General features: G+C 30.5%; 2 protein-coding genes across 5 annotated transcripts; one reads left to right on the plus strand and one right to left on the minus strand.

The window, feature by feature from the left end:
* LOC136983017 (sorting nexin-16-like) lies at positions 1-7,285 on the plus strand. Of its 4 annotated transcripts, none has more exons than XM_067279622.1 (9): positions 1-149; positions 3,853-4,254; positions 4,325-4,414; positions 4,484-4,632; positions 4,702-4,771; positions 5,967-6,103; positions 6,169-6,312; positions 6,381-6,482; positions 6,543-7,285. In XM_067279622.1, exons 2-9 carry the CDS (start codon positions 3,889-3,891, stop codon positions 6,844-6,846), a joined length of 1,362 nt encoding a protein of 453 aa, XP_067135723.1. In that variant the 5' UTR covers positions 1-149; positions 3,853-3,888; the 3' UTR covers positions 6,847-7,285. The 4 variants fall into 4 exon arrangements, with proteins under 4 accessions (XP_067135723.1, XP_067135724.1, XP_067135725.1 ...); XM_067279623.1 differs by having other exon boundaries at positions 9-118; XM_067279624.1 differs by lacking the exon at positions 1-149 and adding an exon at positions 2,155-2,279.
* LOC136983019 (borealin-like) lies at positions 7,274-27,888 on the minus strand. Its single transcript, XM_067279627.1, has 8 exons — positions 27,774-27,888; positions 18,336-18,558; positions 18,139-18,172; positions 8,794-8,878; positions 8,607-8,667; positions 7,660-7,787; positions 7,460-7,592; positions 7,274-7,389 (listed from the first exon to the last, which is right to left on the minus strand). Exons 2-8 carry the CDS (start codon positions 18,543-18,545, stop codon positions 7,282-7,284), a joined length of 759 nt encoding a protein of 252 aa, XP_067135728.1. The 5' UTR covers positions 18,546-18,558; positions 27,774-27,888; the 3' UTR covers positions 7,274-7,281.
* Between the last annotated feature and the right edge of the window lie 92 nt (positions 27,889-27,980).

Genomic DNA, 27,980 nt, shown 5'->3' on the forward strand with positions numbered 1-27,980 from the left:
TACGGGAGATGTGTAAGTAACATGTAAGGAGAGTGACGGATGTACGATGATGCAAAGCACTACGATCTGCTGACAAATTCAATGTTGTCGAAGGCGGTTAAGGTTCGCTCGGAAAAAGGTATGTTTAAACGATATTTGAACTGACACAGGTAAATTTAATTAATTCATTTGTTTACGTCATAATCGAGGGCGTATCCGCGTGTTATGTATTAATTATCTAGGCTATTACGCGAAATGGAAAGTGAAATAACACATGAGCATCTTAACAATACATTTCACCGAATGTGCCGAATTAGAAATGAAATTTTCTGCATTAAAATACGCAATTCGCACGTGTTTTTTTTTTTTAATATAAAAATGATCAGTGTTTACGGGAACAAAAGTTTTTGTTTACGGTAAAACTTTCCATAATGCGATCTAAATACACGGATATTAACTTGTTAAAATGCCAATTCAGCGCACGTGCTTGTAAATCTCCTTTGTAATGCGTAGCAGAAAATCTAAAAACATATGATAAGAACTAATTTCGAAAACCCTCAGTTTAAAAAATTATTTAAAGATAAGTAAGGAATATGAGTCATAGCGTGAATGTGTATCTGTTGTTTGTGTGTGTATATATATATTTATATAACATATTTTTTATATTCATTCAACCGATGATTGCGTTATTTGTATTGGACGAGTTTTATATGGAGGTTTCATGTTTTTTTTCCTAACGAATTATGTTATAATTTGTTATGCTTAACGGAACTGCACGAATGGATCTCCATTTTTAAAAAAAATTTTGCTAAGAGATTTGTTCCGCACCATTTGTTTTGGACATTAACCTTCTATCAGATGTGGGCGCCAAGTATGGTGTTGTCGACTGTAGATTTATTTTGGAGACACTGAACTTAAGGCAACTCCTATTGTGTATCGAGGAGCGGTATCATACACAATGCAGTTTATTTTTACCTAAATTATATATATTGTATATATTTTAAGTAGCTGTATCATCATAGTTGTGAATTAAAATTTGTACGTGTATAAATAATTTTTGTTTAATCAGTTAAAATTTTCTAGATTTTTTCAGAGATAGATAATCATTTCACTTATTATTTGACGTTGGCAATGATATTGTATAAAGGTGCACCTGTCATAATGTCAATTTATCAACAGACAGATATTAATATTAAAATGGATTTTGAGTGGTTTTTCGAAACACGATCGAAAATCTTTAAATTATATTTTGTTTCTGTTTATATAATATATCAGATTTCATTTTTTTTTTTTTTTTTAGTGATATTTACGAAAGATTTTCGTACGTAATTTTGTGCATCATTTCTTACTATTTTTACGAAATTAGTAAACGAAAGAGATAGTCGGAAAGACTTTCTAAGAACCATGACCTGGTTTTCGAGCTAGGTAGCAATTTTTTTTTCTTTTTTTCAAACAAAACTGCTCTAACAAGCCTTGTGCTGACTGTTTCCAAGACTTATTCATCTCTAAACTGAGAAGTCAAACTAGTTTTTATAAATTTAGCGGAGAATTATATACATTACATATTGCATAAACTCGTGTCTCATTATATATATATATATTAAAATTTTCCGTTGCCGATTAGGGCGTAGAGACACTGACGACGACGTTATCTGCAGCGATGATCTTTTCCGAATTGTTCGTTTTTTTGAATATAAAACAAACAGTAGAGGTATATAAAAGGAAATTGTTCAATCCTTCTGCAAAACTAGTTTTAAAAGCGAATTTATCAAAGCATTTTTTGATCGCTACTAACGGACATCCTAGGAAGATTGATAGCGAGATACCGAGGAAATAATTATTTTCCGACAAGTTTTCTCCCCGTTTGAAATGCCAAACAATTGCGTTCGTCTAAGGTTTCTGTCCGAAGTAGAATTTAATTTGTATAGATTTTCAAAACTGAATTTAAATTCCTTCAGTTTCTACCATCGAATGCGGAATTATTCGAGCTGCAGATTATTTAATGTAAAAGGGTCATCTAGAATATTTTATTACTTTTACGCGAGTGGAAAGCGCCTCTACTGGCAAATAAAATTAATTATGTTTATCGAGTTGCTAGGATACCATTTAAATGAAGTTAATTATTTCAATTTAGCAATAAAATTATCTGTTATTATTATTAACAACAATTTATTTTTAAAAAACTTTAAATGATGAATGGTTAAACTAATAAAACTTTTTTGTTTGTTCGTTCGAAACCATTCATAAACGATGGCCACGTAAAATCAGAATCGCCAACGGCTTTAATGAGGATATGGCTCGTTAGTACGTGTGTTTTGTTTATATTTATAATATAAACAAATAATGACTTAATTTCTATTTTAAGAAATCGTAAACAATATTAGAAATGCAAAAATATATAAAGGACATCGAAAAAAAATTTAAATTTTTGAATTATTACTCTCGAACGCAGAAGTTTCGAAAGGTTTGTTTTTTTTGTTGTTTGTTTTCTCATTTATCATATTAAACGCTTGCATTTTTACAAATTCTTTTTAATTTTTATTGATATTTAAAACCATTCTGTAACATCATCCTTTTATTATTATTTTTTATTTTTAATTTAAACAACTCGTTTAATCCTACCTGTTTCTAGAGTAATCGGATATGACCTCTGCTTACTTAATTTCCTCTTTTTTTTAAAATCATTTCCGTTTTTTCTGTTACTTTGTCGGATTAAAATTATTTTAAAAAAAAGCCGAAACGTTAATTTACTAACGGAAAAAAAAATAAAAAATTCGAAAACATTAAGGGATAAACAAAATACCGCATATTGTTCGACGACCTCGTTTCGTCTCCGTTAAAATTAGGGAAAATTTTCCATTATGTGATGTCCATTGCGTCTCTGTCATTATTTCCGTCAGTCAACCTTAAAATTTGAGTTTAAAACGCCGCTTTTACCCGGAATTCAATATTTTTTTTTATTAGTTTTTTCCCTCCAGAAAATCTGATTTTAAAATCGATGTAAATGAACTGCCGGATGCATAATAATACATTCGAGATCCTTTATTCTAGCAGCCACCGTACCCGCTACAATTACCAGATCTTAGATCCGGAATAATATTTTTTTAAAAATTTCGGAATATTCTTTCACTTCCCGGGAATTTGTTGCTCTAACAAATTTGTATTTTGCAGCCTGCCTTTTTCTTTTCAAATTTCGCAATTTGTGTTAGTACTGTACCTGTTAACACGCGTAATTCTATACAATCGAATATTCATCCGTAACGAGACGTCGAAATTCGATACTAAATCGTGACTTGTTTCACTTTTAACGACTTTGAACCCCTAAAAATAAATATATTTTAACTTTTATAATACAAATATTGGATATTCTACTATTTGCAATGCGTTATCATCATATATCTGTTATATTATTATTGCATTTTACATCATGTTAATTAAATTTTGATAACTTGATATAATTGAACTCGAGAGTTATGGTCAAGCGATTGCAATAAAATAACCACACGACGATTGAAACAATGGAACTCCTTGTTATTAAATTACCTTATTATGTTAATGAGTTAGTAAGGTGCTTTTTTCTTTTCATTTCTTTGGTTTTATCGATGAATGTTCGATTATAAATTTTCGGATCAAATAAATTAACCTTGAAAAAAAAAATAAATCAAAACTTGTTTCGTCATTTTCCTTTTGGGAAAACTTGCTTGTTACTGGGTAACGTAAAGTTTACTGTCTTTTGATAACAACCGGTTTCTTACGAAATGCTTTCTGTATGTTAAGAACATGTGATAGACCTTATGTTATGAATTTGCATTATAATTTTATGGTAATTTATTTTATGAATGTGTATAATCGAGTTTTTTAAAATACTTTCAGTAATGAAGGAAGCTGAAATTTCATAGCTAAGTCACAATGGCGACCTGTGCCGACAATAGCCGTTGCTCTCGGCTCGAGAATGGGGATGCGACGGGTGCCGAAAACTTAAAGGTAAACGGATCTGCCGGCTACGACCGTTCCGTTGTTGAATTTGATCAAACTACCTGTGATAGTCAAACAAAATTTGATGAAGATATTCAGAAGACAAGTACACCAAACAAACAAGAAAGAAATGTTTGCATTAGTAGTGATTCTCCTAGCAATGTTGCCCAGATTGTAGTCGATACTTCTAATGAACTAAATGGAGCAGAAACCTCACAACGTGATGATATGCCGGAATCTCTAGAATACAGCATTCCCATATTAGATTATGAAGTGATGGAGGAACGTACGAGATTTACGGTAAGTTTTGCGAGTATTTAAATAATTATATATATCCATTCGTTTGTGAAACGGTGCTTTTTGTGTAAAGGTGTTCAAAATTAGAGTAGAGCATCAGCCTTCGGGACAGACTTGGTTCGTCTTTCGACGTTACACAGATTTTGTGAGATTAAATAAAAAGGTGAGCAAATTCAAACAAGTATTTTTATAAACATGTTAAAAGTTTTCACACAATTCCTTTTCCCTCCAGTTAAAAGTACTGTTTAAAAATTTAAGACTTGTGCTTCCCCCGAAAAGATGGTTTGGAAATAATTTCGATCCTATCTTCCTGGAAGATCGTTTACTAGGTTTACAAGCATACATAACAAACATATTAAAACATAAAGAAATAAGTCAATGGTATGTTTTTAATTATTATATTTATGTATAAGATCGTTACGAGTTTGGCTAATTTTTTGCTTTATACAGTAAACTGGTTAGAGATTTCTTTTGCTTGGATGATCCTCCAGATCCTCACGACAGTATCGAAGAAAGTAGAGTAAGCCTATTTTTAAATATTTAAAAGAAAAAAATTCTCCTAAAAAAGCATCTAAATAAGTAATGAGAACTATTGTTCTTAGTCATTTTTACATTTCAACTTATGTAGCACAATAGTTATTTTTAAGATTGTTGACTTTTAGATAGCTGTAAGATAGCAAATCTTTGACAAAAAGATACTTGAAATTTGTTACTTGCTGTCCTCTGAAAATATTTTCTTTTGTTAAATATTTAATATAACAGATAAAATATCCAAAATACAAAAACTTTTAATTATTTTAATAAATATTTGGATGAATGACTTTTAATTTTATTAGGAATTATTTTATATAATGAATATTTGAATAATTATATATTTAATTTGATTTTTGTAGCATAATTTTAAACATATTAGTAGTTCAACGTGGAAATAATATATTAAGTTAAAGAATCATATATGTATATACCGCAATGCATAAATATTGTCCAAAAATTATATTTTAAGTTATGTATAAAATCAAATATTCATTTTAGTTCTTTATTCAGAAATTTTTATACATTATTTCATTGATTGGCATCTTTTTACATTATTTTTGGAACATCCCATAATTGAAATGTTATGATAATGGAGTATAATACTGATAATTTTTTATCCACTATAATAATCATAATACAAACATGTAGCATACCTAAGTAAATTATCTCAGATTGGATACATGGAACAAACCTAGCAAAAAGTGGATTTTTGTGTGCAGACTTACATTTGTAACTATATTTTATATAAATATCAATGTAAGATTAATCCTTAGAAAACTTGTTTTTGGGTCAATTGTTGAAGTTAGTAAAAGCCTAGATAACACACAAAATGCATATAATTTTGAGCAATTTAAAAACATGATAAATAAATAAATAATGATTATTTATTTAGGTAGCAAGACTTTTAAAATGTAGATAGATTCAATTGAGTTTTTGTAGTCTGTCTGGCTTTTTATTTTTGGTCTATTCTTAGTCATTGGTCTTTGTCTATTATATTCCATTAAAAAGCCAAAAAGGAATTAGTTAATTATTACACATTTTAATTTAACTTTTATATTAGATTATGAGACAGAAAATAAATTATTATAATTATAATTGCCAATTTACAAAATGTGCTGTAATATACATACAAATTTAAAAAATGCTCTAAAAATAATTAATGATTTTTAATTTCTCGAAAGGCATTTTGTGCAAATTTAGAAGATACAGTTCGAAATTTAAAGTATCAGCTCAAAGATAAAGACTGTGAACTAGAATATCTTCGTGCAGAGATAGCGATGCTGAAATCACAATTGTCGTCTTTAGTGCAGAGTTTAAAGTGAGTATTGCTTATTTATCGATACATCAAATTATATTCAATAATAATTTGGTATTTGTTTTTAGATTAGAGTGTGCTCTAACTTCTTATGCTCATATGCAATCTTGCAAACATCAGTCTTTGGATATGCATTGCAATTCTGGAGATTCTGAAAACAGATCTAGTCAATTACTTCAACTTCATAATTTAAATCTAGCCATTGCTCAAATGTAAATATTTAGAGTATAAGCACTTAATTTTACAAATATAAAAATTAATAGAACAATTTATATTTCAGGATAGAGAGTTCTTTGATTGGCTCAAGTGATGAATCTATGGATATAGAAGTTGGACTAGATGCAACCATTTTATGTCCAGAAAGTTATCCATCTTGCTCAAAGTATGATATTACAGTTCTCTTTAAGTGAGTTTTCAGGTTACTAATAATAAATTATTACAGCTTGTTGGCAAAACAAGTGCTAGAAGCAAACAGGAAAAGTGAAAGAACTGTGGGAGATGGATGCACAGGAATTGAGGAGCGACCAACCCCTCTTGGAAGTGTGGATGAGTTACCAAATGAAATATCAAATACGGAGGATCTTCAATATACTTCAAATAAGAAAAACACTGAAGTTTTGAGAGAAAAAAGCAATTCCTTCATATCTTCAAACCTGAACATTATTAAAACGCCTAAATGCATTGAACTTAAACAAAAATTACCACAAACTGTGCCAATTCCATCTCAGCCTCTTTGCACAAGTTGAAAGTTTGTTGTGTTAATTTAAAATTGCATATTATATTTTAAAAACCCATTGGGCATTACTCAATTTTTATTTCTATATAGAATTCTAAATCTTTAAATTTAGCACAGTGCATTATTTTATGACTAAATAAAAACTTTTTCAACTGACTATTTTCAAATTAGCCTAAATATTCACAGAGTCACGTGCACCTTTTGAAGATCACAAACAGGAATTAGGTCAGAGTTGTTTTAAAAGCTCAGCACTCAACTTGGCAGACAAATAACTTGTTAATTAAGTTTTAGTGGCAGGGGAAATATATATTTATTGCATACATATAAAAATACCTGATTATGTACAAAACTGATGTATATTGATACAATGTATCTAAGCAAAGTTTACAATAAAATAAGATTATGGTGAAGAAAAATATGAATAAAAATATCATGATGTTTTTAGTTAACATTGAAGCAATTTATCTAATTTATTTTTTACTTTCATCAAACTGTCTTTAGTTGTGTCATCTAGTTGAATGTCTTCCATTTTTTCTGGAAGACTCACAATCGTCTGTCAAAAATACAAAATAGTTTTTATGTTTGTTTTAATTTCAAAAGTATAATTTACTATTGATACTCACCTTGCCACTCTCTTCAGAAATGGCCACATTGCTTTTATTTTCCATGCTCTGTGACTGGATTGATACTGGACTTCCAGACAGTGAAAGAAAAATTTCTCCGAAACGAGGCTTCCTCGCTTGTGGCGTCGGCAAACTAAATCAAATTATTATTATTAACAAACAGCAAAAGCACAAATGAATTTAATTTTTTTAAAACTTACCTGGGATCAAATTTAGGTGTAATCGGCTGAAAAACTGTCCTAGTACTTAATGGAGTAGAAAAGGGATTGTTTGAACGTGTTTGAGATTTTGTAATGCTTTTATTTTTAATAGAAGTCTTCCTTGTGACCTATTAATAATAATAAAATATTTGTGGATTGAAATAAAACAATTTACATTGTTTATTAAGTAAAAATTTGAATGTTTCAAATATTTTCAATTGTATTGAATTAAATCTAAATATAACAAATAGTGCAGCATGGTCACACATATAGTGCTACATAGTCACACATGATGACTGTTGATGAGTATAGAGAAAAAAATGTGCATTAGAAGTGAAATGTAAATCTAAAAGGGGAAGGTTTTAATTTCTATTTTTATCAGTAATTGTATACAAAGGAACAAGTTTAGTTAACCATTTGCAAATAGTGATTCACATCACTTTCTTGGAAATTTTTAACGATTTTAACTTTTGTGTTGATTAAAATTTTGATATTAATAAACTCTATACCAATTATTACTAAAATAAAAGTTTATTTAATCAAATATTTTTCATGTTAATTCAATGCAATACAAACATTATGAAAATTTTAAAAAATTTCTAGATTAATTTTTAGGTTTGATATATGTTTTAATAATTAAGACAAGTCTCTTTTTATAAGATGATTAGAATATTTTGCCAACTAATTTATGTTTTCAAAAATGATGTTATATTCTGCGTCAAATATACAATATTGAAGTTTTTTATCATCAAAAATATCAATCTTTACCAGTTGTGAATTTAGGTGTAATCGGCTGAAAAACTGTCCTAGTACTTTGCAAGTAAAATTTATGAATTTTTGTTATTAAATAACAATCATAAATAATAGTACTTTAATATTAATAAATTACTTGCAAAACTTGATAATTACTATTCTGCAGCATGCATAAGTGAAAAGTTTGAATATACCTTTCTAACTCTCTTAGATTTGGTCCCTGAACATGTACTCTTAATGGCTTCTTCTTTCTTTCTGAAATCCAAAATGATTTATATTGTAACAGATAATATGTTATTTTTGATTATTTGCACTATAAAATGATTAAATTTTATTTTGATAATTCCAATGAAATCCTTAAACAAAATGTTTTTTAATTACCTAAGGACAGATGAGACATTATTAGAAAGATTTTGAATCTCTTCTTTGACACTATTTAAAGTTAAACTTTTCCTTCCACCTTGATCTGAAAATAAATTTTATATAGAAACAATTTTAATTTTTCATAGAACTCTATTTCTTAATAATTTCTTAGAGGTTAAAAAAATTAAACACTTAATTTTCTTAGTTCAGGTTGATGATGAAAATATCAATATATATTTATAAACTAAAATTAAAAATAAACAAGGGAACAACAAATGTGACAGATTTGAAATGAAAAAACAAAATGGTTTACAAAAGTAGATATTTTTTCTCTTTAATTCTATATTATGATTTAAGACATAATCATCATGTATGAATCCAAACAAAATTAATTTGTATACATGCAAACAACATTTTAAATTTCTGACAAGAATAATTGAATTTTATATATAACTAGCAGAGGTAACTTCCTTTGCTCAAGAAATTTAAGTAAATTTTCTTATATAATTGTTTTTGGTTAGATCAAAAGAAATTCTGGAGACTCACTGAATCTGACAAGTAAAAATGGTCATACATTCAGTATTGCAAACATTTTGCTCAAACAACAGGTAGACCAATCAAATTTCATTTGACTAGCTTTCACCAATGTCCACTTTTGTCTGTTACTGACAATAATAATAGTCTATTGTATTTGAATTTCATAGTTCGTGTCACACCTACTGTCTTCCGGGCAAAACTTCCTATTCATACATAAGACCTAATAAGAATTGGGAGTAAACTATTTATTCTTGGCCAATAATAATATAATTCTATCAAAACTTATAAAATAAACAGATTTTTGGAAATAAAGTAATCTACATCCTTCCCAGAACTATCCTATATGTAAAAAGTTTCAAAGAAATTGGTTCATCTGTTCTTACACTGAATAAATACTTTGAAATTGTCATTCTTGCATTTTAAAACAGCAGACAAATAATATTTCTGTCATGTAGCAATTTTTTAGTACATTCATGCAGAAAGTATTTAAGTTTCTTTCATCCATACAATGATTAAACTGACTGATGAAATTTGATATTTCCTTGATAAAATTTCTCAACATCAATAATTTTATACTCTCGTTTTTAAATGCTGATTAATCACAAATGCACAATCAAATATCAATTTCAAATTCACAAAATTGATTTGAGAGATGTAAAATGAGATATTTATTGCCTTATAAGATTAAATGAAATTACACAAGAGACAGAAAAAGCCATTGTTTAAGTTTTCAATATACAGTAGCTTTGCTTATTGTAATCATTTTTGACAATTGCCTGTAATGGTAACAATAAATAGATAACATTAAATGGGGTAAGTAAAATAAGACTACAATTATTGAAAATACTGGTTTTACTGATTCTGAAAGGGACATGTCAAAACAATTAAAAATCATATAACTTGAAAATTTAATGACGACAACAATAATCATTAATGTTATAATTACAGTATTAACTTACATTCCTCGGGACTAACTAACTATGATAACATTAAATTACTGATAATAGTATTTAATTATTTTAAATGGAGTACACTGAACTGAAAAACTTCTTGTAATAAGCAAATCTTTTAGTTTGATTCCAAGAGAATAATAAATTCCATATACTGTATTTGTACCTATATTCAATGATCGTGTAAAAATACAGTCAAGTCTGTGTAAGTCATCATAGGTATAACTAGACACTGTCAGTTTTCTGTGGTCCTGGCCAACTTATATAAGCATTAATGTTAAAAAACCATTTAACTCGTCCCCACTGGATAAATTGACATATTTTTTCTGTCCCACACTCATTTGGATGTCTGATAATTCAACCCCTCTCCTGAAAAAAATGAATTCACACTACAGCAGAATCCAATTTTGCACTTTATCACCTTTCATTCATGCATTATTTGCAGTGTTTCACTTTTCTGTTAGAAATGAGTATCCGAAACCTAACAATTCTTATGCTGAAGGAAAAATATGAACTTGTACATGAATTTGAATGTAATAAAACTTTGCAAGTCAAAATGCAAAGCAAGAAAACCTTCCAACAACAACATTGGTGGGAACGCTGAAGAAAAAAGAGGGAATTAAGAAACTTTTTCTTGGGTCTTTGTCATCGCTGTCTCAAAAACGCCAGAGAAAGTTGCCGTACAAAGATATCAAAGATGCCCTGGTATGTTGGCTAAAGCAAATTCGTTCATCAAATATTCCTGTTTCAGGGCTGATACTGGAACAAAAAGTGATGGAAATCACTGAGATACTTGGAGTAGAAACCAACTATAGTGCCAGTGATGGATGGTCATTGCATGTACTGTACAAAGCACTACTGTATTTTCCTAATTGTAGTTTTCCTCAACTTCGTTTTAGTCATTACATTGGATAACTTGACACATTTCCACTTCCCCTTGGGGTGTTGACTTATGCAGACTCAACTGTATATAAACTTCTATTTTTATCATCGTGACTATGATTTCTCTTTTATATATGATAAATATATAAAATATATATATATGATTACATTTTTTTTTATTTCGAAGAGACTGACCAATCCTGTTTATCAGTTTTTTTTTTTTAAATTTGATATAAACTAAATATTGAAAAATTGTAAAATTTCTTTTTACTTGTATATCAATATAAAATATTACAATATACTTCTATTTAAACACTTTTTAATTAAAAATGTTCAAATATTAACATTTGCAAATTCTAAGGGTCCATTTACACACAACAGTGATGTGCCGGCAGTGTGACCGTTCGGTGACAGTGACATGACCATGCTATCAGTGAGTGGTCATGGACTTTTCTGAGGATGAATTGGCTATGATAGCTATATGTTTGGATAAAGAAGAAAAAGAAATGCAATCAAGAAAGCGCTGCAAGTGGGTACATCAAACATGGACAAAAAATATCAACAGAATGGGAGTTTCATACACTTTATAAAAAATTGAGATGACAAATCTATATTTTTTGAATATTTTTGAATGTCCCAACATGCATTTCATATTTTATTAAACAAAACAGAGAAATATTCATTTTGTATCCAATGTCCATGAGATAAATCAAATAGAACAGGGTGTGCACGATTTCAATTAAATGTTCGTCATCCATTGGAAAACAAAATTTACCATCAGTGAAAATATCATTCCCATCAAATGTACAGTACTTTCCCGGTATGGTCACGCCACTGCCACTGCACAGCACTGTGACAGACGGGTCTGGATAGGGTGGTCTAAAACTAGGTTAATGATTTCTCACTGGCAAAAAATCACTGCACTGCACAGTCATGTCACTGTTGTGTGTAAATAGGCTCTAAAAATGCACAAATTTTATTTAATTCTTAAAATATTTGAAAAATAATAACAATTGGTATTAACATTTTACAATATTAATAGATTTTTACATATATAATTTAATAAAGAAAATTAATTTTCTAGTTTTCTAATTTTAAATCAATTCTGTGATAACTAAGTTGTCAATCTCCTCATAAAAAAATTATAAATTATGTTATATCTATTTTTTTGAATAGAATTTTTTTAAACTACTGTTTTACAAATTTTATCATTTTTAGTCTTTTCAGAAAATATCTCAATCTCTTTTTTCATTAATAATTACATTAGTAATGTGTTTCATTTCTCTATTACTTTTGATTCCTCACTATTTTTATCCTTGTTAGAGCTTAACTGCATTTTCTCTTTTGTAATATAGTTTTAATTCACGAATTACAATCTAGTTTAGATGTCAGTTGAAATTTGTATAATAATCTCAACTGTATTGTAAACAATTACTTTAAATAATATATATTTAGGTTCATTATGATGATTAAGATATGTTATTAAAACATATGTTCTATACACGCAGTACTGAACAAAAATAAAAACACCCAAGTAAATATTTTCAACATTAGAAAAAAAAGCATATAAAAGTCATGAAACATTAGTATTAATAATTGGTTAAGGTATCTGTTTTTATCTATTAATTGAAATATTCTGTTGGACATTCTCTGAACAAGATTTTTGTAGTCTTCATACCCACCTCTTCCTAGGCCTGTAGAAATGCATTTTTTAGTGCTCAAATGACATAAAAGATGGTCATCTGCATATACTTATTTCACAAGAATTCCCCATAGATTTTCCATTGGATTGAGGTATTGGAAGCATGCTAACCAATCCAGAACCTCAATATCATTGTTCTGAAACCTCCGGTATATACTGCACTAAATATACGTTTGCACTGTCTTGCTGAAATGTAAAAGGAATGTGCTGTTGTTGTTGAAGAAATAGCAGGAGATGACAGAAAGTGTTGTTTAATAATTTGAGCCATTCATTCTTGATGAAATAAAAGCTTAAGGTAATTATCCTGAAGCACTAAGAGGCCGTCCATAAATTATGTAAGGTATTTTGGGGTGGGTGGGGGTCAAGGATTTCTTATGATTTCTTACTCAAGGGGTAATAGATCTCGTCTTACGTAATATTCTTATTTTTTGATCTCGTTGAGTGGTGGAGTTTTGAATTTGGCTTCAATTTGGCAGTTTCTATTAAGAACGCTCATTGTACCAATGCCATCTCGTGTGACATGATAGAATAATAATGCTAGCAGACTCACGCAATACACATTTTTTATCATGGGAGAAAGGCAGTGTGGTGGTTTCTCTCTTGTTTTGTTTTGTATGACATTTCTATTTACACATGTAGTAGCTAGTCGATCTGTCAAAATTTTCACAAAAAGACTTTTGTGTCCTTTTGTGAACATTAAAATTAATATAAAAATGAATATTATGATGTTGATTAATGATAATAATAACAAAAAGATTGTTGATAACTAAAAAATAAAGTTCTTAAAATAAATTGTTCATTCAAATTCATTAAATTTTTATATTTTTAAATTTGTTCACATAAAGTCTTTATAAATAATAGTACATATTAATTAACTAATTAATAATTATATATTTTGGACTTAAGATTTTTAGGGTTTCATAAAAAAATTTGTTTTGTTAAAATCTTTTTTTTTTAAATCATGCCTAAATATTACGTAAGATAGGAAAGGGAGGGGGATCAAAGAAAATATTACGATTTCTTACACAGGCGGGTGGGGGTCTAGAATGGCCGAAATTGCCCTTACGTAATTTATCTTACCTACGCCCTTACCTAATGCCCTCAAACATTGAGGTTATTTTTTAAATTATTAATGCAGTGCTTTTCTAAGCATAATTTTATGGAGTTAATGTGATTTAATAATTTGTAGATACACTATATTATAAATACCTGTACTTGAAACATAATATTGTCAAGTAATAAACAAATAAACAAATTTGATTTTCAAATTATTGGTGCAGGACTTTTGGGCATCACTGTAAATACTCTAAAAAATCCACTTGTTCTGAATTCGATTGATTACTAATTATAGAAATCCAATATAGTTATCATTATTGGACTGCAATTTGGAAAATTGTAGACCTATAAATTCCCACTGTTGTCCATCCATCCGTCTTTCCTTAATCTCAAGAATGAAGTTAGATAAATGAAAGATGACACCAGATATGAAAATCTTAAGGGTAGGAGGCCCCAATTAACTATACAAGAATTTCCAATGAAAACCAGAAGTCATGTTATTTCAATTCAAAAATTTTTCCCTGTAAGGTATTAAATAGACGACCAGCATGACTATTATTAGATGAAATGTATAGGGGCAAGCCACTACTAACTTGAGATGGAGAGCATATATTTTAATTAAATAAATTAAAAATACGATTAAAAACTACAGCCCAGCATTGTGACAACATGACAATAAATAATTGCTTGTTGATTATTTATATACAAACAAAAATTTAAACCATTTTCATTTTGTTAACATATGCTAATTGAAAAACTATAGTAATTTCTCTATTAAATTATACAGATTTTTACTTTCTGAGCAACTTTTATCAAAAAATAATTAGTGAAGATTCCAAACATAAATGTGATTTTATTTTGAGCTTCATAAACCAATACTTCTCATATTTCTGTTCAGTAATGGTTGTTGTATTGTGTAACCCCAAAAATGAAGTCACCTCAGCCAAACCCAATACAATAGCAACCTCAAACCATGTTCTTAAAACTTTGATGATGACTGACGTTTTCTTAATTATTTTTCTATGTATTATATTGTAATGAATAAAATTTTATTTTTACTTACATGATAAGCTAATTTAAGCAAGCAATTGTTCAATTAATATAAGTGGATAAACTGTAGATTACTTCAAAAACTAAACACCCAAGAAAATCTAATGCTATCATTCACATATGACCAAAATGTAAAGCTGGTTGGCAATGACAATTGGAAATGAAACTGAAACTTGAAATTCAAAACTAAAAATACAAGGTGACAATAATTAACCCGTACAAGTTTTTTGTATCGTAAATTTATTAAAGAAATGAAAATTAGCAAAACAACAGCATATAACAGTGACAATACTTTACGTATTAATCAGATATTCAGCCAGTTTCAAAGTGGCCTCCTTTTGCTTTGATGCAGAGCCCCAAACGCGTTTTGAAATTCTCAGCGATGGGCCGCACTCTTCTGGAGACAGTTTGTCTCACTCCCAGCGCAAGGATTGCTTCAGCGACTCCAAACTTTCATGCCGCTTAGAACAGGCCCTAGCCTCCAAAATGGACCACACACTGTAGTCCATTGGGTTCAGATTCGGGGAGTACGGTGGCCATTCCGCAGACGAGATGAAATCGGGAAAATGAACCTTGCACACTTCTGAGTCTTCTTCGCCCTGTGTGTCGGCGCCGAGTCCTGCTGAAACGTCCATTTCGCACTGCCAAAATGCCGCTGAGCCCACAGAAGTACCACAGCCTCGAGAATGTCATGATGGTACACATCTTGATTGATTTTGGCCCCTTGATCGACGAAAACAAGGGGTGTCTTGCCGCTCACACAAATTCCGCCCCAAACCATGACTGACATTGGATTTTGTGATGTTCGATGACGGCTGAGCGTCCAGGAGCCCCCGCGGACCAGTTCCTGTCGTTTTGATGGTTGTACGGAGAAAAGCTTCTCGTCTGTGAAGAGAATGCACTCCCATTGTCGACCTGCGGCCCGACGCTTGAGTTAACGGGATCTTTGGAGTCTCACGCACTTGTTTTCATCGGTGAGGAGCTGAACCTTTTGGAACTTGTAGGGCTTGAGTACGAGTTCCTTTTTCGCCATTAACCGCACCGATTCGCGATTGATTCTGATCTCACGAGCAATTTTTCTCATGGAGACCTTCGCATGTCAGTCAACTCGCTTTGTGATGATCTTCCGGTTCCTAGACGTGTTGACAGTGCGCTTTCTTCCACGTCCGGGACGGTCACCATTGTGGCCAAGCTCCTTGAATCGCCGAACTGCATCTGAGACTGTCATTTTTGGAACACCGAGCAGACGAACAATTTCACATTGATGCTTTCCTTGCCGGAATAGCTCCAAAATTGCACAACATTTGTTCGACACCATTAAAAAATTAAAGAACTAACCCTTATTACATCGAAAGTACATCTACACGGGCAGGAAATCATGGAGAATTAAACAATAGTATGTAAATTGGTGACAGTAAAAAAGTTCAGGTGCAGCATTGCTACAAACTTTGTACGGGTTAATTATTGTCACCCTGTATAATATCAAACCGAAAATTCTACTCAATTGCCAGTGCAATTAGTCAGGTAACCAATTTCTAAATTATAAATATTCAGAAATTATGTTATTACCAATAATGAAAAATCTCCCATTTTTGTGTGTACGGACAACTTGACCTCCGAAATGAGGACATATAGCAACCCTACAATTAGGTATTCAATCATGTTTCAAAATTGTCTGAATGTAAATTCAAATGAATGCATTTGTTTCCAATTATTCCTAATTCTTCAACTACTTTTATCAATTTTAAAAAAATATACTAATACTATATTAACCAAGAATTTGAAAATCATATATGAATAATTCTCTATATTTTGTTGAAGAGAAATTTTTCAGAAAGTTTGCTAATAAAAAATGCACATTAATTTAAAATGTTTAGACACTTTAATAAGAGTGAAATTTTTATAGGAGAAATAATTTCTCTGAAATATGTAAAGAATGTTTTTGGAAAATATTTTATATTATTATTATTATTATTATTATTATTCTAATTAACTTCCTATTTTAAGTTAGTAGCATTGTGTCCACTTTCTACTTAGCAATTTTTTCTAAAAAGTAATTAGTAAAATTTTCCAGAATGAATTGGGATTTTATTCTGAGCTTCTTGAATGCTCAAAATCATATTGGTATAACAGGCAATTTTTATATTTGCCTGTTATACCAATACTACTAAAACAAATATTCTTAACTATAGTTAGTTTAGCAAGAGTTAAAAGGCATGTGACAAATAGTAACCAATAGTAGGAATGAGAGGTTATGTCATGTCTGATCTATCAATCCAGCCTGGTATAACATAGTTTGTATTTTTCTGGCAAACTGTAATCTTTAAAGGTTTGTACTATAACTTCCAATGTCATCTATTTGTGTCTTTATGAATTATGACTATAGATTAAACACACTAGCAGGTCTTCCACAGATTTATACAGTTATGTGTATAAAAATAATAAACATATGTTTTACTACAAGTCACTAACAACACTCTTTCCTGGAGGGAGAAGTCTCCAAAAACAGTCTCTAAAAGGATTTTTATTATTATTCTCAAATCTCCTCCTAATTCTGTTTGAATTCTCCATTCTCATAAGCCATTGCAAGAAAATGTTCTAGAATTGAACTTGAGTTTTTCGCAGTACATCAAAATAACTGTAATTATCCTTTAAAATAAAAAATAATAATAATAATAGAATTCCAGCAGCAGTTGTGACAACATTTATGACTTACACTTTCTAAGTGATCAGCAAACATCTCAAGAATGAAGCAAGAGTGAAGAAAGACATCATGTCCTTCTTCACTCTTGCTAGAGTTCATCTTCCACTAAAACAACTGTGCTATAGTTGTTTAAGTGGAAATATTTATATAATATACCAGAGTAATATTTTTTTTTTCTTTAAATCACCAATCTAAACTAAATCCCTGTAGCTTAAGTACATTTAAGTTTGCAGTATTTTTGTGTGGATCAATGCAAATGAAATATTTTGGCTTATTTAAACTTTTAGAAATGGCAAATATTTGAATTTATATATGCTTATATAGAAAATTAAAATTTAATGTAAAACTAATTATTTAAAGGTTGATTTTAAAATGAATTTTATATGTAAAATTTAAAAATTATTTTTAATTATCTGGAAAAAGTTATAAAAATTACTTTAAACATAAATTATTAAATGTACATAATATAAAAATTTTCTTACTGAAAAATTCTTTTACAGTCATTGCTTTCACATTCTGGAAAAAATTAAGGAAAACATTATTAAATCTTTTCTTAAGCTAATATTTTCAGAATTAAAATGAATTTAACTGTAGCATAACATAATTAACTTCTTAATAAAACTCTTTTAAATAATATTTGAAAAATTACTATCAACATTACATAAAAAATTTAATTTACCTTAGTATAGCTTGATATTTCTCTGACATATATTGAACGGATGGATGTAGCCACAGTTTCATGAGCATCAATCATATTTTTCACACGTCTCTCTACTTGCCGATCTATTTCTGAACAAATTATATTAATTTCTTTCTCTTTTAACTGTTTATCATCCTTTGCAAGGGATTTGGATTTCACATTCCTTTTTCTTCCTCGTTTAACTGGCATTATTTCATATGATCTGTATGAAAATAAAAACAAAATTAATGAATAAGCTAAAAATGAAATAGAATTACTTACTATCTTATTAATTAATAAGTAATAAAAATAAAAAGAATGTGCTTGACATTCAGAATCAGTTTATGGAACATTCTGTAAATAAATTTTGCATTTATTTTAAATCTAAATTAATTATATTATTATTTTCATAATTTTGTCAATTGAAATACAATTTATTGTGCATTTACAGGATTGATGTTTCTGTTTTAAATAAAATATAAATGATATAACTGATTTAGCTTATATAAAAATTTAGAAAAAGAATATTTATAATTAAAATATTAAAAAAATAAGAAATAGCGCTCCAATTAGAGTTAGATTTGTCTTTTATATGTTATAAAAGAAAAACTTGTCTAAAGCTGTAATATTGTTTGGAATATTTTAATGAAATCATGCTCTACTAATGCAACTGAAGGATTAAATACATTCTGAAATAGAAATTATAACAGAATGGAGTATGGAAATTGTATTAAAGACACAAAAAGAATTTATAAGGCAAAATGATGTTTTACAAAAGATGAAATGTTACTAAGAAACTTAAGACCTAAAGAAACAATATTGAAACCTTACTGTATTAAAAAAATTTTTGTTACATTTTAAAAGCGATTGTTATTAAATAATTTTGAATATGTAAAGAAATACATAGGCAAGTTTCACATTTTACTTTTTATTTAGTGATTAAATGAAGAATAATAATAATTCTTTATTGTTTGAACCTAAGTTCATCACAAAGAGGTAATATATAGTTGAGGTTAGTGCAACAGATTAATGCAAGATATTACAAAATGAAACACATACAGTGATACACAAAACTGAAGTTAGTACAATTTAACAAATTAATGTAATAGCCTAGTTTAGGATATATTATCCTATATAAAATAAAATATACAATAATAATCAGTTCTTAAAAAATGTGATATATTGATTATATCTTTCCAGGATTTAAATCTTATCAAATACTTTTTTCTGCTTGTTTCAAATTTTATACATTGAAAGAATACACGTTCCAAGGTTTCATACACCTCATAGTACAATTACTACAAAATTTCTCAGGATTTATCATTAGACTACTATTATATGTCAAAATATAATTTTGACCACATCGAATTTGGAGTATTGAATGTTTTACATGATAGTTTATGTCCATAAACAAAGAATCCTCACACATAAAAGTTGTTTTAACACTACGATATAATTGAAAATGTTTGATTTTTTCCAGCAAAGACCAATCTTCTTGTATGGTTTGTTCACAGCACACTCTTATAATTAACATTTGATAGCTTTCGATTAAATAAGGATCTTGAGACAGCCATAGGAAAGAGAAACCATGTCAATCTAGCAAATTTTTCAACTCCAATGACCAATTGTATGTAGAATTGTCCATTGTTGAACACAATTTATACAGTTTATTATATGCTAATTTAACATAACTTTTATCATCTAATTTCAAAAGTCTAATCCAAAATGAAACTATTGATTTTATTAACATTACTGATATTCTAGAAACACCAAATTCCAAACGTAACATGTAAACTGGAATTTTATGATATAGCATAAAAATTTGTTGCCAGCTTATCATAATAAGTAATTGCCCATACAGGAGCAGCATAAAGTAATACAGAAGAAATCATCAAACGAAATAACTTTACATAGATATAGGCAGAATTAATTCAAGCTCTTGAAAGAATAGGCCATACTGAATCAATTGCCATTTTAGCTTTACGTATGTTGTAATTTTTGGCTTGTAAAAATTGTCCAGAAGACGAAAATAATACTCCCAAGTACATGTAATTTGAGACAATCTGTAAAGGTTGATTATTAAAAAACCATTTCTCTCCGGGTGATCGTTTGCCACCCTTCTTGAATACCGTTACTTTTGTTTTAGAAACATTTATAGTTAATCCATAGTCACAGCAAAATTTCTCCAGAATTGCAATTTTATTTTGTAACCTTAAATGAAGAATAATACAATATGTTTAAATTAAGCCAGTTCATTTTTTCATTATAAAATATATCATTGTTCAACAAAATCAGAACATTTAGACCAGTGTTTTTCAACCTTTATCTCAAGTATTATTGTAATGTTCACCAGTACAAAAGAACATTACAATAATAATACTTTTAGTATACTTTGATCCTATATAATAATTGTTGCAATAGAAATATTCTATGCAAGAAAACCATTGTAACCGATTAACCTTTATTTTTACAAGTTGGGTATAAAGAATTAAAACTACAGTAATTTAAGACTGGATGTAATAATTATAAAGTTTTATAATGGAATTTATACGAGAACATTGCATGTGTACTGGAGTTTTAAAAACTGTTTCTCTTTCTTAAAGACATCACTGAAGGGGAGTTGTGAATTTACAACAGCCTGAAATGCATATGATGTATAATCTATTTAAGAATATACTACAATAAAGTCTTAAATAATAACTTGGAGTTGCTGTGAGAAAATCAACTGACATGGATTAAAGTGATTTTACATACAACAGCATCCTTACTATGTAGCAAGATTTTTTAAGAAACACTAAGATACATTAGCAAAAAGTAAAAGTTGTCTATGTTATCATCTATTATGACATTTTATTAAAAAATAACTTTTATATCATTAATTATTATAAAAGGAAAAATCTTAATTTTGAGGGTAGAAATGAGGTTTTATTATTGGTGTTTACAAAAAAAAACACCAATAATAAATAAAATTTTCATTAAGTCTGACCCTATTTGAGATATCTCCCCACCCCCTTGGTTTTATTAGCTTATTAATTTAATAGCTTATGTAAATCATCAAAAAACTTTACCCTAGAACACTTTTCTCTCATTCAGATATTATGTACATTTCGGTAAATGAGTTTTTTTTTTTTTATCGGGGACAACGTCAAGTTCAGCCACCACCAAATTATTTTTTGAAACTATTTTAAGATCTTTCACCAAAATAGAGTCACCATTGGGTCTTTTAACAGATGACAGAATGTTGGAAACCAAAGACAAAACTTCAGACAAATTTCCCTCTAATCTGGCAATAACAATATTATTTCTCTGATGTTCATTAGATGACGAATCTAAGAGATATAAAAAATAGGAAGTCAGAGACATTTAAGTTAGAAAAATCTTCTATCTTCTTCTCCACATTGAGGAGATGCTGTTCAAAGTCTTTATGCAAATTTGCCAGCCATTCGAATTTTGTAGCTAAATCTTAGAAATGGTATCAAATTTCTCCTCCAAAAAAGAAAATAAATTTTGAGGTACTGTACATTAGTAGACGAAGCCAGTAGAGGGAAAAAAGATTCAAGTCGTTGGGATTTTAGAGCTGGTTCACTAGTTCTTTGTCATTTACCAACAGACGATATGGATGACTTTGAAGGAGGGGAAGGAGGAGGAGTGCGAGACATCGGGCCAGGGTTAGACTCAATGCCTCCAATTAGTAATAAAGCACATAGTAATAAATATATATCAAAAGCTTTAGTAAAACTGAAGTAAAGAAGCACACAATTTTTAATATAAATCATATCCAAAGCACTAGAGTTTATTAATGATAGCTCACTCAAAAATTCACCAACACTGCAATTACTTATTGTGACATCATCACGATGCAGGGGTGTAATTTTTAACCATATTTTAAATTAATCTAATTTAAAATATGTGCTCCTTGTCTCTGCAACTATCGAATAGGGTCCTTGACATTTGGGAGCTAATTTTTGTTTCAAACCAGATGGGACAACTACTTCATTTATAAAGACTCAGTCTCCTACTGAGAATTTGTAAGATTTGTTTCTTCACTGATGATATGTCTTTCTGTTGATCGCAGCTTCTTCTGCATTTTCTTGTGCTACTTTGTGTGCTGAATTTAATCTAACCCTGAGTTCACTCACGAAATTTTCACTTATGTCATAACTAAGTCTATTCAGTTCTGTGACTATGTCAAACGGATATGTAGGATCATGTCCATGCATTAAATAAATTGGGGTTTCATTCGTGCTCGAATGCACAGTTGTATTATACGCGAAAAGCATGTAAGGGATCATTTCATCCCAATTACGTTGGTCCTTGTCAACATAATGGGTTAAAATGTCTATGAGTGTTTTATTTAGCTGTTCGACCATTCCATTACACTGGGGGTGATATGCTTGTAAGGAGTCAATGTCCAAATGTTTTTGGGTGTTATTTTTAGTTAGTTATTTTCTTTTCAGGGGTCTTTTTATTTAAGGACAAACTCCTAAACCCTCATGTGAAAAAAAAATTCAAAAAGCAGATACAACTTTGTATCTGTGGCTGTCCCATGACACGAACCAATGTAAATTAGCTCAGTGCAGCTCCGCACTGCTCTTCGAATAAAAGACGAATCGCCCACTACCGCATATGGTGTAATTCCTAATGACTATTGGTGACACGTCAAGGAAAAGAGATTAAGCAGAAGCAATGTATACTATGGTTGAGCATTTCTTTTGGGGTGGAGATTGGATCTTAGCTTGTATTATTATAAGAAATAAGACTTTCATTTGTTTAATTGTTTACTCCTTGTTTTTTTGTTACTTGACTAGTTGACATTTTTGAAAATTATACTAACTTTGGTTAGAATTAATTATTTGTTGTTATTGTTCAACCTAATAAGTAAAGAAATCAACAATAGATATTTAAGTGTTTTGAATTTATATATTTCTTTTGGTTCCCACAAAGTCCAGGGCTGGTACTTTTAATTAAATTTGAACCCTAAATTGTGTGACCCCACCTTATTGCATCACGTGGTGAGTTACATGCTGTTGTAAGGAGTCTTTCTATATGCAGCAAATTGCATACTTCCTTCATTACTTTAGAAACAAAATTGGATCCTCTATCAGTAAGTAGTTGTTTTGGGACCGAATGTCTTAAGATAATTTGTGTGACAAACACTTTCGTTGCCACTGTTTTAGCCATAATGTTGGGCAAAGGGACTGTTTCTGCCCATCTAGAAAAATGATCTATGAAAACTAATAAATACTTGTGAGTTGTAGGGAGTGGACCCTGGATGTCCAATGCATTATGCTCAAAAAGTCTCGATACCTTAGGAAACATCTGCAAAGGAGCTTGATGACCATGCAGGGGTCTTCTCCTCATCCACATTCCTGACAACTATCACAGTAGTGCATTATATGTTTGTTCATTTCCGGCCAGTAAAACTGTTTTTGTAATTTCTTTCGCATCTTTTTAGCACCTAAATGTCCTGAGCTAGGGATGTTGTGAAATAATTTTAAAATGTATTCTATCATTATTTGGGGAGTTACTAATCTATCCCAAACCTCATTTCTTTCAGCAATTGTTTTTCTGTGGTAAAGGGTTTGATTGGCATCCAAATAAAAGTTTGCAGCTTCAACACCTAAATTTGTTCCTTGAGGGGATAAGTTTTCAATCAGTTGTTTCTTTACTTGGCTACAAAAGGAGTCTTTTTGTTGTTGTTCCCTAATTTGTTCATTACTAAAAATTAGTTGCATCTCGTCTATTTTTGTCACAGGCAATTGGCTCAGTGCGTTCGCATTTGTATGTGCTTTAGTGGTGACTTTCTTGCAGGTGACTGTTCTGTGGGTAACTACCCACAGAACAGTCACCTGATTTCCCACAACTGCCTTGTGGAAAATCTGGTAAAGCATATTTTTTGTTTCTCATTATTTGATCACGTCATTTTGTTTCACTTCACATCTTCCTAAGTTTCCTGTTCTGCTAAGACAAAAGTTCCAATTTTACTTCCCTTATTAATTTTTACAGGCCGCATGTTTATGTTTAATATTCTAACAGGTATTCTACCTTGCTTCTGGGTATTTACTAATGTACTAGCAACAAACATTCCTTCTCTCTCAAAGAGTGAAGTTTCAACTACTCCTTTCTGATTAGTCGCAAGTGGGTGGACTTTTACCCTCTACAATAACTTCTGACTGCAGAGGAACTACGTAATTGTTTAACAATACTACATCCGACGACGTATCGTTCGCTCTCATCTGAGCTATCAGCTATCATGCTTCTCAAATTTTGTTTTTTATTTCGCGTGTGTCTCTTTTTCTTTTTCATATCTACATTTTTTCTAATAAAATTATCATCCCTATCTCTACTAATAGTAGGGTCGTCTTCTGCTGATACGCGGTCATTTATTTTAATCTGTTCGCAAATTTTTTTCTACCTTTTCCATCAATTTGTGGCTATCAAAATTCTCTTTTAATTCAGCTGACCCCAAAAGGTTGTGGTATCTCCCAAGGGAAAGCTTAACATTGCGTTTTTGACAGAAATTGTGACATCATACTTTTCAATGATGTCTCTACCTAAGATCCCATGGTTTGGTTCCGTAATTTCAGGCTGTACTAAATAACAATTGTGATAAAATACTAATCGTCCTATTTTAAATTTCAATCTAAACTTTCCCTAGTTTCAATGACATGTCCCTAACGCTAACTATGTCTACTGCTTTTGTTTTGATTCGCAACAATTGATCTATGTTGGGGAAAACAGTACTAGTTATTAGAGTAACAGCAGTGCCTGTATCTATTGTTAATTGCACCTTTTTATTTTCGATTTCACAAATCATCATGCATGGTAGTAAATCTCTGCTCGTTGATTCATTAATTCCCACTAATTGTGTTTGAACTGGACAGTCAGCTGTTCGTTCTGTCTCGCAATTTTGTTCCCAAAATTTTACCGAAGTAACTATCTAATTCCCGCATTTAATTTCTCTCTATTGGTTTATTTTCTGGGGCAGGCAACGCTAATAATCTAGGAGGGGCTATGTTATTTGTTGCACTCTCTGTGCCAGAGCTGCTTCCGAACCAACTTTGTCCATAATGTGGGGAATAAAAGGGTAACAGTTCATTGTGTCTGTCGTTTCTGTAATCAATGGGTCTAAATTGCATTGGGAAAAAAGACATAGGCCAAAACTGGTGGCTTGGAATGGGGTATAACAGATTCCCTTCAAGATTCAACCATTCTGGGTTGTTTCTAGACGTTCTCCATCTCTGATATGGCAGAGAGATGGTTCTTCTGAACCATTCAGGTGGCAATGGTGCATACCTTCTGCTCTTACCTAAATTTAAGTTTGGTGTGTAAAATGTTGGCCTTCTCCTTCCATTTCCTCTCCACAAGAGATTCATATTTTGTTCCTCATACGAGGTATAAAAAGGGTTATGGCAAGGATATCGTGCGTGAGGTTGTCCTTGTGTAAAAGTAGGCAGTGATCACAGGGAAAACTGTTGCAGTGAGCATTGTTGTGAACTCTGGGGATACCATGGATTTCGCATCCCATTGTTCACCCTATCAGTTTCTTCAGTTTGATTTGTTCGTGAGGGTTCCTCCCTTCGGAAGTTGTTTATCGGCTTGGGTATTCTTTTTCCTGTTGACTCTAATTGTTTAGAAAGTTGGGCTATTTTTGTGTCTAGGGCTGATTCTCTAGTCGTGTTCACTAAAACTAGCAACTAAACTCTGCATTTTTCCCACTAGCTGATCTATTGTTTCCTCATGGATTGCTACTTTCAGCGCTTCTGTGAAGGCTGGCAGATCTTGGGTCATCACCTCTTGCTTCAGCCTGTATGTCAGGCTGTGCAGGAATTGGACTTGCAACTTTTCATCCAGTTCCCGCTGTTGATAGCATTTTCCTGTTCATTTGCACCTGTCTACTCTATTATCGTTGCACTAGCGAGGGTTTGCAATCGGACCGTGAATTCTTATACCTTTTCATCTCTTTTCTGCATGCACGCGTGAAATTTCTGCACTTGAATTGAGTAAGATTCTTGGTCAAATTGTTTGACCATCATGCGCTTGAAGTGCTCAAAGTTTGTCACACATTTCATATTTAAATCTTGTCATGCAAAGTCCCTAGTGACACGCTCCACGTCTCTCGAAAACGTTGGGATCATACCTCCAAAGGTGGAGATGGATGGAAGAGCCGCTCCTGTCACAAGACAGCGTTACACTTGCCTCTTCCTCCATTGTTCTCACCCACGTATTATGGCCAATATGCCGCACACTTACAAAGTTCGTGGGACTTAAAATATCCAACTTCTGACACCAATATAAGTTTGCCAACCTGGGGGGATTTTATTCCATAAATTCCCTTTCTGTCAGGATGGTCTAAGGTTTAATGGTTTAAGCAATCTCTCCATTTTTTCATAGATGACACATCTTTGTTTCTCAGATGTGATTTTCATCACTTATCTGTTTGAGTATTTTTGATTATATCTTTCTTAGCTAAGATTGTGCCTACTGTAGACCAGTTGAAGTTATACTGCCTAGCAACATCAGACATCTACCAACACTCTACCTTTGCTATTATCTCTTGCTAAGTTTCTATAGTGAATACAGTTCTTGTTTAGTGAATACACTCCACTCTTTTTAAGTCCCATAATATTATCAGTTTTTTTTTAAATGAAAAGTTCAGAAAAATGCAAGATTTTGGAGAACAGTGAAAAAAAAAGGCTATGTATACAGTTGTGAAAGTCTCAACCATACTATTCACAGATGCCAGTAAAACAGTTTTACAAATCTTAAACGCATCGTCGCTTCATGTTTGTTCTCCAATTTGTTCGCTACTTGAACTGTTCATTAACTGATCACCCACTGTACTTTATTGTGTTATGTAGTCTACTGTGTATTATGTAATTATTATTTTATATTAAAATTTCTTTTTATTCTTTTCACTACACTGCTCAACTGATTAATGTTCAATTGGAGACTATAGTTTATATTAGTAAAAACCAAATAAAAAATGAAATAATGAATTCATTTCAAAATTCAATTTCGGTATAAATCCTTATATTTATAAAACATGGAAACTTACATAAGATCTATCTGGATCTGATTAATTTATTAATTATTGATAAATTCTATAAAGTCTGTGTAATTATCAATATTCAAAATATTTGACAATTTTTATAGTCCTTCTAACCTGTAGAGAAACTATAATATTAATCAGATATCTATTAAATATAAACGTGTTTTCTGTCATATTTTATATGTTCTAATATCAAGATAAATATACATTGCTTAAAGTAGAAGTCATTAGGTAATTTGTGTATACATGAGTATATATACATGTATCTAAACGTAACGTCTATCACGTTTTCGTCAAAATCACGTTCATATATAACATTTTGTACATTAAATTAATGTTTTGTGACATTATAACATTATGAAAGTAATTTTAGAAAGTATTTATACCTGAAAAGGCCACTTTAAAGAACTTTCCGAACTAAACAAAACAAGAAAAAGTCGTTACCGCCATTACGTTTAAAATCCAAAAACTTAGAATGTTATTGGCTGAAATGGCTTTTCTCCGCTAGGAGGTAAATATCAAATAAAAATATTTACATAATTTAATTTTATAACAATTTAACTTTTAAAGTTATAAATAAATGTTATTGGCTT

This window comes from Centruroides vittatus, unplaced genomic scaffold (genome assembly GCF_030686945.1).
Source record: "Centruroides vittatus isolate TY-2023 unplaced genomic scaffold, ASM3068694v2 contig_875, whole genome shotgun sequence".
NCBI classification, from domain to species: domain Eukaryota; kingdom Metazoa; phylum Arthropoda; class Arachnida; order Scorpiones; family Buthidae; genus Centruroides; species Centruroides vittatus.